A 19,491-nucleotide genomic window follows, 5' to 3' on the forward strand; every position below is an offset into this window, starting at 1 on the left:
TTCTCGCACACGTGGTGCCGGACTCGTTACCTCGCACTTGTTGTAGAATGAAACTTATCTTAAAGCATGCATGAGCAACGCGAACAAGCGGACTAACGAGCGATAGAATTCGGAAAGCGATTCGAAGAATCCCACGGTATTTTCCTGGATTATTTAAGAAATGTCCCGTAATCATACGTAGTAAAATAACGGCACGAAATGTTAATTTATGCATTGAACGCAAAATTACTATGAGAAACGATTTCATGCGCCATTGCCTCGTCAAATAAGTTTTAATCGCTTACTAACTTTTATCCATTCTTTTGAATGGAGATGATACTTTAAGCGCAATGCCGATTCCTCGCTGAAAACGTACCCGGCTATAAAAAGGCGCGACAAGTTTATTCTTTTTAAAAAAATTCAATGCTCCAGTACGTCGGATTGGTTTCTTTGCAACTGGAAATCAGTGGAAAAGTCACTGATTCAACCAGTGAATATATTTCGTCACTGGCTAATTCAACAGTGCAAATACACTAATTTCCAGCGGCATACTTAGCACTGACCTATAAGTGTATATAAACTGATTCACATTTAAAGAATTCTAGATTGCCCGCCGGATTTTAGACGGACCTTCCCCCTTTGTGATTTTTCTTGTCTCAGTGAAGAATTCGTGAATTCTTCGGTCAGATCCTACACCTTATTTCTTTCTTCCTATCTGTGTTCGTTCCACTCCCGGGTTACTTCCTTATCTCCTCTTGTTCGTATCACGGAATTGTCATTCGAGACAGCTAAGATTTCTTACTCCCTTACAAGTTTTCCCGCATTGTTGCGATTTGCGAACGTTTCTATCTCACATTTTTCTGTTTGTACTTTATTTTCTTTCTTTGAAATTGGTCTCGGCTTACGTCGATCTTATTTCACAAGTTCTAAAAGATTACAAATCTATTTACCGTCGTTACTACTTCGTTTCAAAAGATTGAACGGCTATTTAGTGATTAATTACTAATTATCAGTGGTATACTTATCACTATTTGAAATAGTGCTTGTACACTGAAAATCAGTGGAAATTTACTGATTCATTTTTAAAGAGTATACTTATATATATAAATTAAAACAATTTTTATTTTACTCTTATTTAAATTGGTTCTGTATGACTAATTGTACAATTTTAATCTTGCACGAACGTTAATCTCTTATCAGCGTTTTGGAAAAAAAACATTTCCGAATCCAATTACTACGATAAATATTTTTTTAGCCGTTCGTAATTAAAAAGTATCATAGACAATACATATACGCAGTTACACATACGATAATCTACCTATATATCTTGTTTTCTGTTTTGAATTAATTTTGTTGCCCATGGAATCAACCTAACGTAATGTGTGTAGCACAGAACAATATTGTACTTTCAATCAGATCTAGAAAAAAAAAAAAAACGAGAGAGAAATTTTGCAGGGCTAATTTACTAATTTTTTTTTTTTTTTTTTTTTTTCGTGTTTATCTGTTCAATATTTTCTCATAAATAAATTTCTGTTTAAATTGCGTTTTTATCATCCACATTATCTTTGGTCTTTAATTCTTCAGTAACATTTTCGTGCTGAAATTATGAAGACTGTTGAAAAGGGAATGAAAAATAGCAGAGAAAAATATAGGCCCGATAATTCGAGCCGGACCTTATAGCTGGTAAATATATTGGATATCGGACTGGCAGAATATTATTTTGTTGCATATTCAGAGGATGCTGTCACTCACGCGGTTTATCTCCTCTTTTTTTATCCGAATCTCTACTCCGAATATCGAAAGCTGGGAACGAAAGGCTTAGAAACCTTTTGCACGATAGACAGACTCCTCGCGATGCAGCCGAGGAGGGCAATCTCAATTCGTCAGAATTGAGTTATGCGACTATTGTTGTGTCACTGCCGCTGTTACGGTATCGCAATAACACGCAATTGTTAATTATTTATGCACGCATAGTACGATCGCGCATGCATGCAGTTACGAGAGAGATGATTTAATTCTGAGTTAGCTAAATTTCGGGCATCACGACAAACTCGACCGTTCATAATTAAATTTTGTAAAAATAATTACGTCAATTAAGATAACGTTACTTTATAAAAAAAAGTATGTATGTATTCATAAATGCGCAGCAAATGGTATATACTATTTAAAACATTTGCATAAAATAATTTTTATTATAATTTAATAATAATTTTGTTCGCGACAATATTAACATCCTCTGTAATATAAAACTCCGTAATAAAAAACCAATAAATATTTTTACGCGATATTGTTAATTATTTCTTCAACGTTGTAAGATGCGCGAGTTTGGAAAATCGCAATTTCAATGAAGTTTTAGTTTACGGAAATATATGCGGAAATGGAATGGCGTTTGATCGTAGTCGCGTGCGCGCACAATCAATCTCGCTGCGTCGGCTAGACACGAGAAAGACAAAGCGCGTAATTAATTCCGCCGGTAGAAAGAAATCGAGGCGCAGTCGAGCGCGAGGCACTGGGCGTTGAGAATACCGAATTCCGCACGAAATACGATCGTTCGGGCGCGAAAGCATGTTACAAAGCGCCCGGGCGTTGTAATCCGAATAGCTTGATTGAGGGAAAAGTCAAGAGGAAAGGAACACAATGCTATACGGGATTACTGACCGATATTTTGTCGTCCGCGACGGCGAATTTCTATCACGCAAGTTCGGAGGAGCACCTTGAAAAAAGCACGAAACGGAATGACAATCCGGTGGAAAAAGAGGCGTTTTGTCGGGTCGCTGTGTCGTTCTGGCCCTTGATTTATCTATTGTACGCGCATATAGACGTATCTCCACGGCTTTCTCGAAAGAAAAAAGTAATTTTTGCGTGCTGCTATATTCGTACGCGATGCACTCGCTGCACCAGTGGGCAACTTACTTTAACTTTTTTTTTTTTTTGCGTTGAAATTCAACCCGCACCTATTGGGTTGCGTTCGAATAAATCGCGGACATGTGGTGCACTTTGAAAATTGTTTTATGCAATTGCAGTAGAGGGATGATTTGTACAAAAACCGTTCTATGCACATAAATCGTTCCATACTCTATTAAAAAAGAAAAAAAGAAAAAAAAAATTAAAATTTAGAAAAATATAGAAATTGTTTTAAAGCCGAGGGAAACATTCGCCTGATGGAAGATTATTAAACGGTCGTAAAATTGTAATTGACTTAGTTTTGATTAATTTAATATCTAAACATGCCGATCGAGAAATGCTTTCAAATATTTTGAAAATGTTATCGGTTACTCCCGCCCGTGTGTTTCCCGAAATTGCAATGTTGTTTGTCTTTAATTACTTTCACCAAATAAAAATTTCAAATATATATACCCAAATGCGAAATTTGCAGAATCCACGCACAAAAGAGAACATATTTGCAGTGCTGCTATTTATTGTTGGCCGAGCCATTATCACGGTGTGTTCTTTACATTCATTACGCGTACCAAAGCTGCAATTCGTAGTGAAAAGGAAAATTATATTCTCGCGCACGGTAAACAGAAAAAGATAAAATCACGCGTGTTCGTTAATATTTTATTAGTTTATCGAAGAGAAAATTGTTCGTGCAAACGCCCGTTGAAGCGAACGAAATTTTACTCGATGAAATCAACGCTTAATTGTTAATCGCATAAATAATTTGCGCTAAAAATAAATCTGAAGTCCGCGACGTTTATACCAGTAAAACTTATTACAATTATCATATTCGCGTTATTATTGTAGAAACGTGCAGCATTGATGACCGCGGTCATCAGTATCAGCGAGAAGTCCGTTTTTTTTTCTTTTTTTTTTTTACACAGTACGGTTATCACGCGTATAGTAATAGGAAATGTACTTTTTATACGTCGCTGTCACGGACAGTTTATTATCCCATTAAGAGAGGATATCACAAGGACTGAGTTACATGCTTTCCTGAAAATTCTGTCAGCAGTTTTCTTGGTGTTCGGCCAGAGTGTCACTATACGTTACTAAAAGAGACATCGGGACACCGCGGAGGGAGTGAGATGTCGCGACACGATAACGTTCAATAATAAATTTTTAGCAATAAACTACAGATGTATTCCCGTGCGTACCTTACGTAGTGTATTTTCAACGCATCTCGCGTAGGGCATTTTATTGTAACGTATATGTAATCCGTGTTATCAAAGTTATGTATATAAGCAAGATCGCGATAGTCGCTTGGCAAGCAATAATGAAAAATTACTTGGTGACGTAAAAAAGAAATTGATTGCAATAAAGGAGGTGAAGAAGGGTCTTGTTAAGTTGTAGTGACATCCTGAGAAGCCATTGATATTATAAAGATTCAAGACATAATATATCATCACTCTGTAACATTTCATAATTCTTATTACAAAAGTTGAGAATACTACGTTATATCGTGACGAGAGACTTATAGCTTTAGATACTGCGTCAGCGGAGCAACTTTTAAGTAAATATAAATTTTTCTTTTTTTTTAGAAAATCTTTATAAAAATAAAGCTTTACCTTTACATTAATTTAATTACTAACATGTCTACATTAATATGTTTTATTTTATGTTACAGTCACCGGTAAAATTTCACAACTCTGCTGAAGCTCAGATTGGTAAGTCGCATGATTTTTTTTTTGTAGTTTGTAAAGGGTCTCTCAAAAAATAAATAGCACGCGCATTTATCTAAAAAAAAAAAAAAAGAAAAAATCTCGCAGCGAAATGAATATTTACGTCCGAATAACTGATGACAATGGCGAGGAGACGTTTAGAAGGACATCGAATCGTTGACGAATAGGGAACTTTATCTCAATCCTCTTTGCATAGGAAGTGGTCAGGATCGTTGTTCACTAACGCGGATAAGACGACTTCGTTTCACTTTGTAGTCTTCTATCTGCGCTCTTCCAGAAAGCACAGAATCAACTTTAGATACTCTATTCACCTTCCTCTTACGCGTTCTCTTTCTTCCGGCATTTCCTTCCGTTCTTTCCGCCCTTTCCACGAAACCGCGGCGCGGAAGAACCCTTCAAGCCATTTTCGTAGTCGATATGCGTTGCTTCGCTTATCCTACTTACTTCTTCCCCTTAAACCTCTATACACCTCTTTCGCTATTTTCCACTAAGTTCCATAGTTTTGGTAACACCTCTTCATACTCGTGTTATCTTACGTCGACAGTGCAAAGGATTCAAATATTTATAAATTTCGCAGCTTTTATGCTTGTGATGTAATTAGGAATTTATCTTTGAAGAAAAGAGAGAGAGAGAGAGAGAGAGAGAGAGAGAGAGAGAGAGAAAGAGAAAGATAGAGAGAATATTAACGATCCTTGTGCGCCTCGAGTAAGGTGATTCCTCGCTCGCGGAACCTTACTCTCCCACGTAAATCCCGCGAGATGAAGCTTTAATTCCTTCCCGCAAAACGTACGACGCGAACATTGTCAAATATACGAGCTTAATTTGGGAACGTGGTCAGAGAAGACGAGCATAGTAATCCAGGTAGGAAGCAATTTCGGTTCTTCATCAGAGTGCCTTATGTACTTAAAGAAAAGAGGGTGTCCCGCGTACTATTCTCGCCCTGTTCTCCCCCATACTTTTTCCCATCTTCTATTTTCGAAGATGCTTCGGGCGGAGCGAAGCTCCGGGCAAAGCAATTTTTAAACCGTGTCACCAAAGCCTACGTAATAGCGCAAGATTGGATTGGTGAAGTTGCGATCGTTCTGCAAGACCACAAGAAGTGGATTTTGAGCTTCGAGCCAAAGTATGGTCAGTGTCGAAGAAACTCGATAATCCAGATAAGATGCAACTCTGTTTCTTGTAGTAAAGAAGAAAACGCAAAGAGACGACACGTTGTGAGAAGCGAGAACTTTCTGATTCAATATCGTTCATCGTAACTCTTTTTTTTTTTTTTTCTTCAAGATTTTTAATATTAAAAAAGAAAAAAAAACATTATATATAAAATATACGAAGTAAATCTTTCGTTAATAAAAAAAGTTACTTTTTCGAAATTCCAATTTCCGAATATTAACACTCAGAAGTGAGGCGAAGTAAACTTTTTCTTATTAGAACTTTGTAATCACCCGACGACTGTCTTCTTTAAAACTTTACACGCACATCCGTCGCCGTTTAAAAGCCCGGATATTTTCCACGCCGGGACGAAATGTACATCTCGTACTTTAATGACTGCGCGCTCGTGAAAGAACGAGATCGCCAGGGCCGCGGAAATTCGTTAACCCAAATAAGCGGACGCAGGTAAGTTTTTTCGCGAGGCTATTTTCGGTATTCGCGCATGATGTCGCGAATGAAGATACCGTGTTTCGTGCGCATCATCTTTTTCTCTTGCACACCTTATCTCTCTTTTTCTCTTCAGGCCGCTATTATATATATACATCTCTTTCTCTTTCTCTCTATCTATCTCTTTCTCTGTCATTCGACTAGAAGCACCCCTTTCGAGCTACCCCTCGAAGGCCACCCACTACCCCGCACTGCCTGTCCGCGCATTCGTCCGGGGGTGGCGGTAAGTTCTCGCGCAGCCAGTGCCCGCGCGTCTCTCGCGATCGTCGGACCGCGCGTACGTAAAACAGGGAGGATCTCGTCGACGTCGTCGTCGAGTACGGATGTTGCGTGCTGATCTCGTAAAAGCCGGTTGAGAAAAATCACCTAATCCAACCGGAAGTAGATACGCCGTTTCTTTGCGAGCGGATATTTTGAGAGCTCGGGGGAAATTACGCCGCGGGGATGTTTTCAATTATTCGACGGTCGGATCAGTCGGTTCTCGTAATCTCGAAATTCTTCGGAGAAGTAGACGGTGATCGGTGAACGGAGAAACTTGAAGGGAGTTCGTTGAGTTGAATAAATAACATGGTGTTTCCGATAGACTGTCGAGCTTCGAAGAAGCCAAAAGTGTTGTAATCATGCAAGATTAGCCGAAGTCCCGTAATTAAAAAAAAAAGAATCAAGAAAAAAATATAGGAAAAAAAAGAATAAATATCGATCGATTAATTGTAGACGTAAAAGAAATTCATTCTTGAATTTTTACCTCCTTTGAGTCAGAACGTGGATAATGATATAGTGGCCAAGATGATGTGGTTTTTATAGACGCGATAACAAGAGACTTGTGGGAGAAGGGGGACTTAAAAATTGGGAAAAACGATAAAGTTTAATCGTGCGAGAGTGAAGAGAAGATCACGATGACTGCATAAGGAAAGTGCAAGGATAGTAGAATATATCAAGGATTAAAGGAGACGCGTCGGAATGTTAAAATAGTTGCGGTGGCTTTGAACCGGATTGAACGAACGGAAAAAGATTCCTGAGAGGCTTTTTTTCGAGGAGTTCGTGGCAATCATGTTGTGGGAGACGAGCCTCGTGAGATGTATCGATGTCTTCTATATCGCGTAGACGTAGGTAAGCGTTTTTTGTGGAAGTTACTGTTATTAAGTCATCGTAAATTCGAAAAAAAATGTATGCAAAGCCTATAACTTAATTAAAATCGAGAATCTTATTTAGTTCTAATTCGTAAAAAAAAATAATAAGTTAAAGCAATTGATATTAATATTAAATTTTTTTTTTACCATTTTTTATGTTCGATAAAAATGACATTATAAATGTCGATAATAGATATTATCTCTTGCGTTTAAGTTGATCTCTTTATAAAATATTTCATTAAATAAATAGCAGATAATTACATAAAATTATTTATTTTTTTTATGTATTATGTAAAAAAAAGGTTTATCGCAATATAATACGGCGTTTTTTACTGTAAGCAGCTTTAGTCAATCGATAAAATATTTTCTTCTAAAATATTATACGTGCACGATGCGAAATGGTGATGTAACAGAAGAGAGCGCGACGAATAGTGTTAATACCGCATCAAAAAGGCCAATTCTCTTGTTATCTGTCTGTATATCCTTGCTAACGAGTACCCCGAGTATTTCAAAACAACACGACAGAAATACGGTTCGTAATATCTGCTTTCATAAAGACAGTTTCGAGTGTCATAGAAATTTTGAGACTATATTCTCGTTGCTTGGAAGCTCGTGAAGGATTTGTACGAGTTCGCAAAGGATTATAGTATTTTATACGCGCGTGCGTGCACACGTACACGCACACTTACAGTCGCTAAATATATTAAATTAATCAGTGATATATTATCTTTAAAGAAGAATATTTTAAATAGACGTACTAAAATCAAATCGCAACGGAGAGATTTGAAGTACGTGTTGTCAATCATTATTTTTTTTTATTTAATACAAAAACGATTCGACAGAACGTTTTCACATATGTTTGGATAAAGTAATAAAATTTTTGTAATACTTCGTCGTTACACGTGAATGCTTTCGCGCATCGTAACATTACTCATATATGTTTATTGGTATAGCTTTCTGGTCAAATGATCATCTATTGGAGAAACAATGCAGGCGTAAAATAACTGACCTCGTAAAATCAGGACCCAAACAGACCGGCAAAATGCAATCTGCTGGAGCCCGTGCTTTTTCGCTGGTAAATTAATTGCTTAAATGGCTAGTGCGGTTTTATACGGGATCATTTGTTGAAAGTAACAACTGGCCGGTCACGATTTATGATTTTTATTTAAAAAGAAAGGTGAGCTTGTATTGTTAAAAATGTATATCGCGCGCGATAGTAACTTTAGAAAAAAATAAAGGGAAAAAAAGAGAGAGAAAAAAAAAAAGAAAGGAAAAATTACATTTTTAACTAGAAAAACTGCAAGAGCATGGGGAGCTCTCACACGATCGCCAGTGGTGTGCGTATAAACAAATACTAAAACGAGGGATACGGTTTAGTTTTATTCGCGCCAGACCTCGAAGACGGCGAGAAAAGGGACGACGCTATGGTCTCTCGAGTAGAATCACGTGGGTCCCGCGTCTCCACTCCCGGAGGTGCATTTTCCAGCGGGGGAAGATGGAAAAAAAAATAAAAAAAAAAGGGGGAGTTTTGACCTTTCTCGTAGATACGACGACCTCCATTACGCTGCCGGAGATACCAAAGAAAAGAGAGAGAGAGAGAGAGTCTCTCGCTCCCTTTATTTCCGAAGCGATTCTGGAGTTTTTTGGTGCCGTTACGATAATGTCTCCGCGTCCGACTCTATCTCGACGTGCCGCATTGTGTCGCGCGACGGTCTCGTAACTTCGATCGCGCTAACGCGACAGATAGAGTTCGTACTTAAAACTGCGTTACGAGAAAAATGTAGTTGAATCAAGCGCTTTCCCGGCGAGCAAACTCCCTCAATTTCAACGACATTTCGCGAAGCAAACTACGAGAAATGCCGCAGAATAGCAGCGAGAGACACAATAGTGTTATAATTTCCTCCGCGAAATGGCTAACGGCCGGAGAGTTTGTAAGTTCTCGAGCTGAAAAATTTTTATTTCCCTTCCGACGTATTTTTATTTATTTACTTTTAGAGCGCGTCTAATGATCGCGTTATTCAATATCTCGATCCGGATTAATGTAACGTGCGTTAACTAATTAAATATTTGATTCCGGTAACATCATCAACATTGCTAAATTTATTTCAACATAAGTAAAATTATTTATCGGCCACTCTATAAAATCAATTTCCCTACGATATCAATATTTATTGGCGTACATTATTTCACAGGCCTTTTCATTATTAATCATGAATACCAATTCAATTTATATCGTAACCTATTGATAGAAAATACAACATGCCATTACGCGCGCTGCAAAGTGCAAATGTCAAATAACGTGGAATACAGGGCTCTGATTACGCGCGGCTCGGATTACTCGTGCGCCGCGAGCGCAAAATGAAGAAATTAATTAGGTGTATCTAATGTCCGTTATTAAAACCGGTGGAATCGCCGACTAAAAGTTCCTTTAACAAGTTTATGATACGAATCCCCTACGAATTCCTCTCCCGTGCTGAAATAATCCACGGCCGCGGCGCGCGCAAATGGAAACGAAAAATGTGGCTCTTCGGTGCCAATTTTTGACGATCGAAAAGCTAGCGGGAGAGAATGAAGATTTCGGCGCGCGGCACTCGAATCGTCCTTGCGCGAACGAACGAGGAGCTCCTGGCGGAAGTTCGGTGTCGATGCCGCATGCGGCTCACGCTTTCGCCATTAGAGTTAGCGTAAACGGATTTCAAGTAACCCAATTTAGCCGGGGGTAACTTTGCCTTTTGCTGCGTGTTTGTTTGCCGAACGGCGCGGTCCTTTAAGCGCACCACCCGGTTGATTACGTAGGTGTGTCCATCGCGCGGTCACCTATTTTTCTTTTTTTTCTTTTTTTTTTTTTTTTATCTATCTCGCAGTCTTTTCGCCCCGACGACTGCGGGCGCCGTTCGCCCTCCTTTCTCTTGCGCGGCTCTAGTGACCCGAGGCACACTTTCGCCCTTAGCAAAACCATTACGTTGGTAAAAAAAAAGAAATATATATCAACAGCGAAATATACATAAAATTGCGCGCGATTTTTTATTACGCGATGAAATATACATACGAATAAATATGCGCGTGATAAAAGAGATTTAATGAAATAAACGCGAGAATTTTTTTTTCACAAACGATGTAATATGTTAAAAGGTAAAAGTAATTCTTTTTAGTAAATTAAATTTATTTTTTGCTAAATAAATTGATATAAATAATTCCTTTTTTTTTAATGACGAATATTTGCTTATTAATACTTGCAATGACCTAAGATTTAAGAAATTAAATGTATGTTAGAGAACGAGAACACGCGTATTTTGCGGCGGCGAGTAACACTCGCAGTGCGTTTTATCGCCGGTAAAAACTACATTACATCTGCTCTTTATAGGTTTTACGATCGGGAGGGATTAATGTAGTACCAACGACCGTGTCCCCTCCCCCTCGTAGGTCGTAAAACTAACTGTAATTCTGAACAGAAGCTCCGTGCCTTTCCTTCGTTCTTAGAATCACTCAATTCTGCGGTTATAAGCGCGTACTTCCAATCCGAATGGACCATTTCTAATAATCTCGACGTTCTCACTTCGGGTTTTGTTCCGAACGCACGTATGATTTAATAATAACTTAATTGGGATTCAAGTAAAGCTGCTACCGGATACATCTTCGGCGTACAAGTTACGACGCGAAGTTAAATAAACCACTTTTATTGCGAAACTGCGCGGGGGAGGAAAAAAGCGGAGTAGATAGGTCGTATCAGATTGATGCTGCGCGATACCACAACCACAACCCACAATCTGGAGAAGTTGCGAAGCAAGTGGCGTAGAGAGGATAAAATCGACGCGCATTGTCGAAGTAACGAATCACCAATCAGGATTTAACGGTTAGTCAAGACGCACTCGTATTTTCCGCGAAGCTAGGACCTTAACTTTTCGGACCTTCCTCGTTTCATTTTCTCACACGTCCCGCGCGGCAGACGCTATAAATTTTTCGAAAATTATCGGAAACTCCTGCGGGTCGAAGCTACGCCGTGTCACCGATACATTGCGCTTGCGAATGAATACTCGGTGGATGGTTGCGCAATTAATAATGCGACGGTGCCAGCAAGAATTTCATAACTTCTATACCCCCGGGGGGGAATTACAGGAAGAAAGTTGACGCGGCGCCGTGGTCGAGCGAGATTTAACGGTAATCTAACAAAGAACCGGTAGATGGTTAATCGATAATCTCACGCGGCGTGAGATACGTTTTGCGTCACGCAGAATATTTCTGTAGGAACGGGGCAAAGAAATTAATTGTTCGGTTAAGGCGCGCGCCGGCATATTGATTGATATTTAAACTTGTTTGTGACGTTTCAATCTGCAACTTTCATCTTTTCAACCGTGGCAAATAAGATTTTCTGGCCGCCAGTAATTCCCAGCGTTTCTACTTCCCTCCGCGGGGAAGCGAGGCCCGTTCGAATGGCTGGTGTAGATACAAGCCTAAGATTAGATACGGAAAACATTGTAGCAGCGCGATGCTGTTTCACGGTGGCGTATATTGGAGAATTATAAACGTTCAAAAACGCGTAGAACCCGCTCGCGGGAGAAGTACTCCTCTGAAGTATCGAGTTGCAGGGTGGAAGGAAGGAAACGTTCGACGAGCACGTCTCGCGTTCGTCTCGATTATTTCGAAACGAAGCGCGGTGTTAGCCAGAGCGCGATTCAGAGGAAACGCGAAAGATACTTGAGGAAGCAAAGAAAAAAAAAGAAAAAAAAACGTCATTGCGTTATCGTATTATACAGAGCAACGTGCAGCATTTCCGCACTCGCGAAACCCGCTTTACTCACGTGGAAGCCCAACGATGCTCTTCGGGGAGCTTCTCTTTACGAATGAGAAGCATGCGCGCAGGCAAACAGAGACTGCACTCAGCGTATCTATTTCTCTCTTCTCTTTTAATAAAAATTGGAGAGCGCAATGTTAAAAGTATGCGCGATGTTAAAAGTATACGCGATCATAATTACATTTGTGTATATCGCCTTAGTAGGCGGAACGTCAGTTTTCCCGGGTGAATTGAAATAAAGCAGCTTTTAATAACAACGGCAACTGCAACGGTCTTAATAGCGAATCTCGATATAACCAAGATCGTAAACGACAGCAGTAAAATAAGGCATCGATTGGCTTGAAAACGAGAAGTTTAAAGCGCGCAATATTCAAGATTTTATTTGCTAAATGTAAATTATCGCTGTTATTATTTCTGAATTTTTCTTTTTTTTCCACACTTAATGCATCTCGTTTTAATATCATATTGAATAACAAGTTTTCCCTCCTTTCAGGTCGAGCACGCGGAGGATGACGTTCATTTAAAAATCCTCTCCGATGTGCGAGGAGTTTCCGAAAATGTGCAGTTTGGTGTTAAAGTGTCGGTGAAATCGGAGCAACTTCGCGTACCTATGATTTCCTTTTCTTTTCTCCGTTGCACTCTGACTCACGGAAATCCCGCACGAACGATGTCGTAGTCGTCCAAGTGCGAATAACCTTTACGTTGGACACGATGGCACTATTGTTCGTCATAATCGTCATTTCGATCACCACTGCCATGTCGCTGCCGCCGGTCATTAGAATCGGTGAGTAAATATCGATCCAATTAATTTTCAAGTTACTTATACACGAAGCACAATTACTGCGACCGGGACCCATCATTAAATATTCTGTCTCGCGTATAATAGGACGACTTAATTATTTAATAACCAATCAATATTTCTTTATGCGCATTGACTGAAAATTCTTATTCCGCACAAAATGTCTCGGCAGCTTTTGCTGAATATTTTACATGGAATATTTAGTAATTATATAAATAACTTTTTTTTTCTGTTTAATAAAATAAATATTTCAAGTAATTTGTATAACTATAAATCGAATATTCTTTTTTCATAACGTAAAATTTATAATTGAGAATCTGTTACCTTTTATTTATTGAGTTGTGAAACAAAAAACTTATAAAAAAAAATGTTTTTTTTTTACTGTTATTTTTTCGCATCTATGCTTTTATTTCAATAATATTTTGCTAGAACTTATGGTTTTTCATGTGCAACAGTAATTATAAAATTCGTGTATATGCACAGTACAGTTATAAATTGTCAATTAAATAATTCGGTCAGTAGAATTTTTTTTATCATACATGTAAAAAAAAATACATATAAAACCACGAAAATTAATTAGATAATAAAGTTTACTTAGTATTTAATTATATATATTTCAAAGTAAGCAAAGATAAAGTAATTAATGTTAACACATCGACACGACATATGGTCTCGAATAAATCTTTTATTTAAAGTACTTAGAGTAATTTTAAAAACGTATATCTTGTTACTACCAATTACATTACGGGCGCGTATTAAAAAATTCCCGAGCTACTCAAATAGTGCCACCCATCTGACAAGTATTATTTCGCGGTTCCACGTTTCGGAAATAATTTAAAGGTGCAATAATAATTTCGCATTCTCTTATGCATTACATTCAAGCGAAGTTACTTAAGAACGGCAGCCACAAGTCGGTCGGTCCCAGACTTCGAGCCGCTGCGTAGAGGATCTTTAGCTTTTTCCACTACGCGGACCGCGGAAACTTGTCGGAAACTTCCCACCGGTTGATTACGCTCCGGTGCGGCAAGTAGACGCGCGCGCGGTTTGGAATTACAGAGTACACCTCCTAAGTACGCGGGGAGATCGAATCTTCACTCGCGCGCCCCCGCCGCGTTTTCCTCCCGGCGCCTCTGTGTTGGTGTTTCCGCGGGTGTTCGCATAGGTGTGCCAGGAAAACGTGTCCGCGCATAAGATGCTGGGTTACCCGACTTGAGCTTTGCGTATCGCGCACCGGCACCCGCTCGGAGACACGCGTGCACGCACACGCGCGCGCCCGCGAGAGCGGAGCTCCCTTCAAGGCCGCTCGGGTTCGCCAAGTTAAGTCCGGCGGTAAGAAAGTTTTCCGTCGATCTAATTGGTGGAATTTCTCTATGGGGCAACCGCCTCGGGGGAAACTTGTCCGCAATTTCCTATGATGTCAGCGAGAATGAAGAAAGGGCGATAAGGCGAAGCGGACTTGTCAAGATGGGGCGTCCGCGTTCCGCGTGTATGTATAAGACGAATGGGGGAACGAAAGAAAGTAAGACGTCCCCAAAGGACAAGAACCCTCTGGCATCTCGAAAGCCGCGAAGAAAATACGGGGGATGATATTGCGTATTCATGTCCATGGCTATAATCTTTGTGCTCGAGAACCGTAATGGAATTATCTGTTATCTGTACGAGCGCGCGTAAAATATGAAAATGTTAAAAACAATTCCTTTCCGAATAAAACAAAGTGGACATTATTAAAAAAAAAAAAAAGATAAAGTTAAATTCTATCAAAAACAGAAAGCTTTACGTTAAATTAATTGTTAATTTATTTTATATACATACTTTAAAATAATTGTAAAAATTATAATTATATTCTATTTAATTCGTATATTTCATACAGTCGTTAAGATATATTAAAATTAAAATGTATATGTGATAGAATTTTTAGAAAAATAATTTATCAACTTATCGAGCACACTTGAAAATATTTACGTATCTTAATTATGATGTTGGAAATTATTACGCAACAACGTGAATTTATTAAATTTAATACCTAGTTTAATACCTTTCTGCTTTTCACAACATTTTTTTTTTTTTCACGTTTAATATCTAGCTGTTTATATTTCGCGTATACAATTTTATACAATTTTATACGATAACCATCTCAATATTGTGGAACAACCGCAAGTCATCAATAATCCCTTCGGAAAACGGATATTCTCACGAGCCAAGGGAAAGACCGGTTATTACCTAGCGAAAATGAAGCTTGCTGAAAATTATTTCGCAATCAATACACATCACGTACGAATTTCCGTTTTTAATTAAGAAGTAAATAATACAGTGGCTTTCAATTTTCGCTGCCATGACTCTTCTATATTGAACGCGTGCGTAAGTTTCCTGTCTTTGTTTTACCTCCCCTCAAATTAGACTCGTACGGAATTGTATCGAGCGTACACTTTTTTCCCCCCCAACATATATCTGCATCAAGTCTAAAAACGACGTACGTGCCGCATGTAAATACATGTTTCGCGTTCGCGAGTATTCGTGGCGTGCTAAAGCTTGAATCTGTTAGGCCCAAATGACTGTGCAAGATTAGCCCACGCTCCCTGCATATAACATACATCCTTCTCGTGCTTCGCATTTGATCGGGATGCAAGTCACCTAATGTCGCGCTAAGAACCGGGGCCGTCAATGGCAGATGATCATAAATTTTATCACGTACACGTCTGCATCTCGCGGGCGTACGATCTTCGATCCGGTCTCGTCGCGGCCCACAATCGTTACGCTGCATTTACGCTCCCGGCTCTTTGAGATCGGAACGAAGGGTAAAGGAAAGAAAAAAAAAGGAAAAAAAGAAGAAGAGACGCCTTAGTTCCAGCGTTATATGTAATAAATATATGCAAACGCGCATACACGATAAGCTCACCGATACGCATTCCGTGTTTGGTTTGACAAACAATGTAGATCCCCCGCTGTCGCTCAGAGCGTGACCGCTATTAAATTTACATTTATTTAACCAAGTTTCCATTTCACCGGCGTTACAATTTCTAATAAAGCGGTATATTTCCTTTATAAATTTCCGGCAAAAAAAAAAAAAATGTATTCAGTATTTAAAGAATAAACAAATCTGCTAAAAATATCGTGTTAAAACGTAAGTAAATTAATGCATGAACGTGGAAAGAGCTCTCGTCCCTTGAATTTTAAAGCTCTAGCTGGTGCACGGTGGAGAGAGCAGAGTACCTTTCGCGCTAAACGTAAACCATTTACGGTACGAGAGGCGCCTTGAAATTTCAAAGGGTTTTTTTTAAATAAGAGTTCTACAAAATAACGCGCGGTAGAAATGTAAGGGTTGCAACTCCGCCCTTTTCCCTCCATTGTTATCCGAGGCGTACCGAGCACCGAGCGCGAATTCACCAAATAGCAAGTTCACGAATCCGCGACGAAAGTCCCGCAAATACGCCGAAGGTATCTCGCTGATAAATTGCCGTGTCGCGCTCGCGCGCGAGTGTACGAAAATTATCGACGCGGCCGTTTGAGAGGAAGAGGGTGGGACATGTAATACTTCGGAAGTATTACCATTTTTGCTCTTCCGACACGTCAGAAATTCTTAAATCAGAAGTAACTATGCGGCGAGCGGCGCGGCGCTCGCAGTAAGTACACGGTGACAAACTTCCGCTTGCAGATGCGAGTATAAACGGGCTTAATAAACTTCGCGAAACCTCCGGCGGGACGGGCGGAAGTAAATCGCCATCGCGTTGACAGCATTAAAGATTTATAACTTGCCCGCGCGTGCAGGGAAGAATCATAATGCACTTGGAGGCTGCAGTCAAACACGCTTGCTCACCGTCCCCACGCAAACGTATTACTCTGTTAAATTTTTGATTATGATATTGTGGCGGCGGTTTCAAAATTCCGCGGCCGGCAAAAATGGGCGGGGGGGAATACTTCATCGCGCACATATTTCATAATTGAACCCCCGATTCCAAATAGCTTTTACGCGAATATAAAAACATTCAATGTTAACGCTGATTTAATGCTCCTCTAAATATTCAAGTGAAACGCGTTATCGCGACTCGTTAAGAATTTCTTTTTTTTTTTTAATTAATGGAATTCTGTCAGTAAGAATTTATTCGGAGATTGGACGTCACGTTAGATATTAAAATATCATGACATAATAGAGTGGCGGAATTTTTTTTTTTTAATCGAAGCGCACTGCTCCGCTCAGTATTTTTTAACGAGATACATTGAGTGCGGCGAATAACGCGATATATATCGAATAAAATGTAGAAAAAAAAGTTTACTTGAAAACAATAACGTAATTTCTTTTTTATCGTACATTAAAGGAAATTGACGATAGCGTGGCAATGAAATCATCAGGTCTCTGTGAACAGATCGATAAGGCATCCTTATCTGCAGCCAGCGCCGGTTCTTCCATTAAAGCCTGGCGAGAATTACTTGAAGCGACTCTACTAGATCCTATCGTTTGGCTAAGTAGTTTTCATAAAGAACCGGAATTCTCGCTTCCTCGTCCAGCGCGTTCCGCCGCTTTTTCCCTTGACTTCTCCATTCCCGATCCTTCGGACGAACGCTCGCAGATAATCGAACTCGGAAATCGATGGGGAGGCAACCGGTGAATTTTCTCGTCTAAACTTCTACGGGTGTAACGGTTTTCAAGCGGGGTTCGGTTCACGTAGAACGGTCCACGCTCGATTTCGCACTTACGAAATGAAAGAATCGACTAGAAAATTGCGAGATCAATTAGGATATCCGAAGAATCATCAGAATTATCTAAGTTCTCGCCAAGTGATAATACGTTTTTTTTTTTTTTTCCTCGACGACCGTTCGACGATCGAATGAATTTCTTATTTAAGTAAATTGGTGAATATTCCAGTCTGAAATTTATCTAATTTAAATAACCCGTGGGCGATTTTTCTAATTAAGTTTTAGATAATACGTAGAATAATTGAGAAAAAAAATCTAGTGTTAAAATTAATTAACTTCGCTAAGTTTAATGTCCTTGATACATTAATAAGAGTTCTAAGAAGATCTGAGAAATCGGCCTTCTTAAGTATAATTATTAAAATCTTTCTTAAAAGAATGCGACATTAAAAAATTAAAGAGAACGAAGGAAGATAATTAGCCACACGAGTCAGAAGATGCTTTTCATTGTACATCCATAAGCGTAAACCGGAAATGTTTTCGAAATTCGTAATTTATGGTGCTAAATCGTGCGTACCATGCGACGAGATACGTTTCGAATTAATCCGCGTTATAAAGCGATAAGATCGCGCTATAACATCGCTCGCTGCGAAATGCGCTGCGTTTACAGAGCTGAAAATTTGCAATAATTCCTTCTCGGCTGCATAAAATTTGGAACCTAATCAAATGACTTGTAATAATACACAACAAATTTTTCTGTAACTTTAACTCTATTAATTTGCTAAAATAAATTGGAAAAAAAAATTTCTAGATAACGTTACTTGTACTCGTAAATTACGAAACAAAATGAAGAATTATTGTCTTTAACGACAATTTCTGTAATTTTGTCGCGACGAATAGCAAAAAGACGGAGTAAATAAAATTCGATTAAGCCTAATGTTTTTATTAATTTCTTATTCCGACTAAATTTACGGCTTGCATGCAATATTTTGTACGGTCTGTTTTTGTATGTCGTGTAACGAGTTTTCTAACCGTATCCTATTTTCTCGGCGACCATCGCATTCAATTTCCCCGGAGTACAGTAACGTTTCGTGCTGCGGACTATGCCACGGCATGAAAACGTGCTATCAATAATTTCATCGCATTTAATTCTCTTCCCACTTACGCGTCCGACTTTGAACTAAAGCAGCGAGGCTAATTCGCATAAGTGCCGCGTAAAAAAAAAAAAAAAAATGTAAAAAGTTGGCCATTAAATTACCGACCGCTTAAACGAAGCGATAAAACGAAAAGTACCAAAGAAATCTCGCGTCTCCTCACGTGACGTAGCTCGACAAACAATCGAGCCTGAAACGCATCTGTGCAAATTTAATTTTACAGATAATTAAAAATAATTTAAAAAAAAAAAAAAACCTTTTGCTGTGTATTTCCTTACAGAGAAACTCGTCGGAATTTATATCGAATATTTCTCGTGGATCTGTTTTGCTCCGAAAGCTTTCGACTTATTTCACCGTTTCCTTTGGCAGCCGTAATAGTTGCGAGTATCGACTTTTCCGTTCGGCCCAAACGTCTACACCTTACGTTCGGCAACAATAAGATTTTTCGCGCGGTTCTACTCGTAACTCGAAACTGGAGAAACGAGATAACTTACTAAAACACGGTGGGTTCGACGGTGATTCATGCACGTGCATTCGGGACGTGTGTGTGTGTGCACGCATCCACGGCTCGGGCTATCCCGCACAACCGCAACTGCAATTTCTTGCAACGAGCTGTAATACGGGCTGCAATATAAATTTGAGGCACGATCGTAAGACGCCCGCGGAATGTCTGCTGGCCTACGATCCGCGGTGCTTATGTAAAACATCGCGTCGTAAGCTCCGTGTCACATGC

At 39.3% G+C, this 19,491-nt stretch overlaps 1 protein-coding gene across 3 annotated transcripts in view; it reads left to right on the top strand.

Moving 5' to 3' along the window:
- Window positions 1-4,772: 4,772 nt before the first annotated feature.
- Window positions 4,773-19,491, top strand: part of LOC139108267 (glutamate receptor ionotropic, kainate 2) — a 112,163-nt gene continuing 97,444 nt past the window's right edge. For all 3 annotated transcript variants that reach the window (XM_070666400.1, XM_070666401.1, XM_070666402.1), the window contains exons 1-2: window positions 4,773-7,364; window positions 12,670-12,960. In XM_070666400.1, the coding sequence (XP_070522501.1) occupies window positions 12,888-12,960 (73 nt within the window). In that variant the 5' untranslated portion in view covers window positions 4,773-7,364; window positions 12,670-12,887. The remainder of the gene's footprint in view (window positions 7,365-12,669; window positions 12,961-19,491) is intronic.

This window comes from Cardiocondyla obscurior, linkage group LG14 (assembly GCF_019399895.1).
Source record: "Cardiocondyla obscurior isolate alpha-2009 linkage group LG14, Cobs3.1, whole genome shotgun sequence".
NCBI lineage: Eukaryota > Metazoa > Arthropoda > Insecta > Hymenoptera > Formicidae > Cardiocondyla > Cardiocondyla obscurior.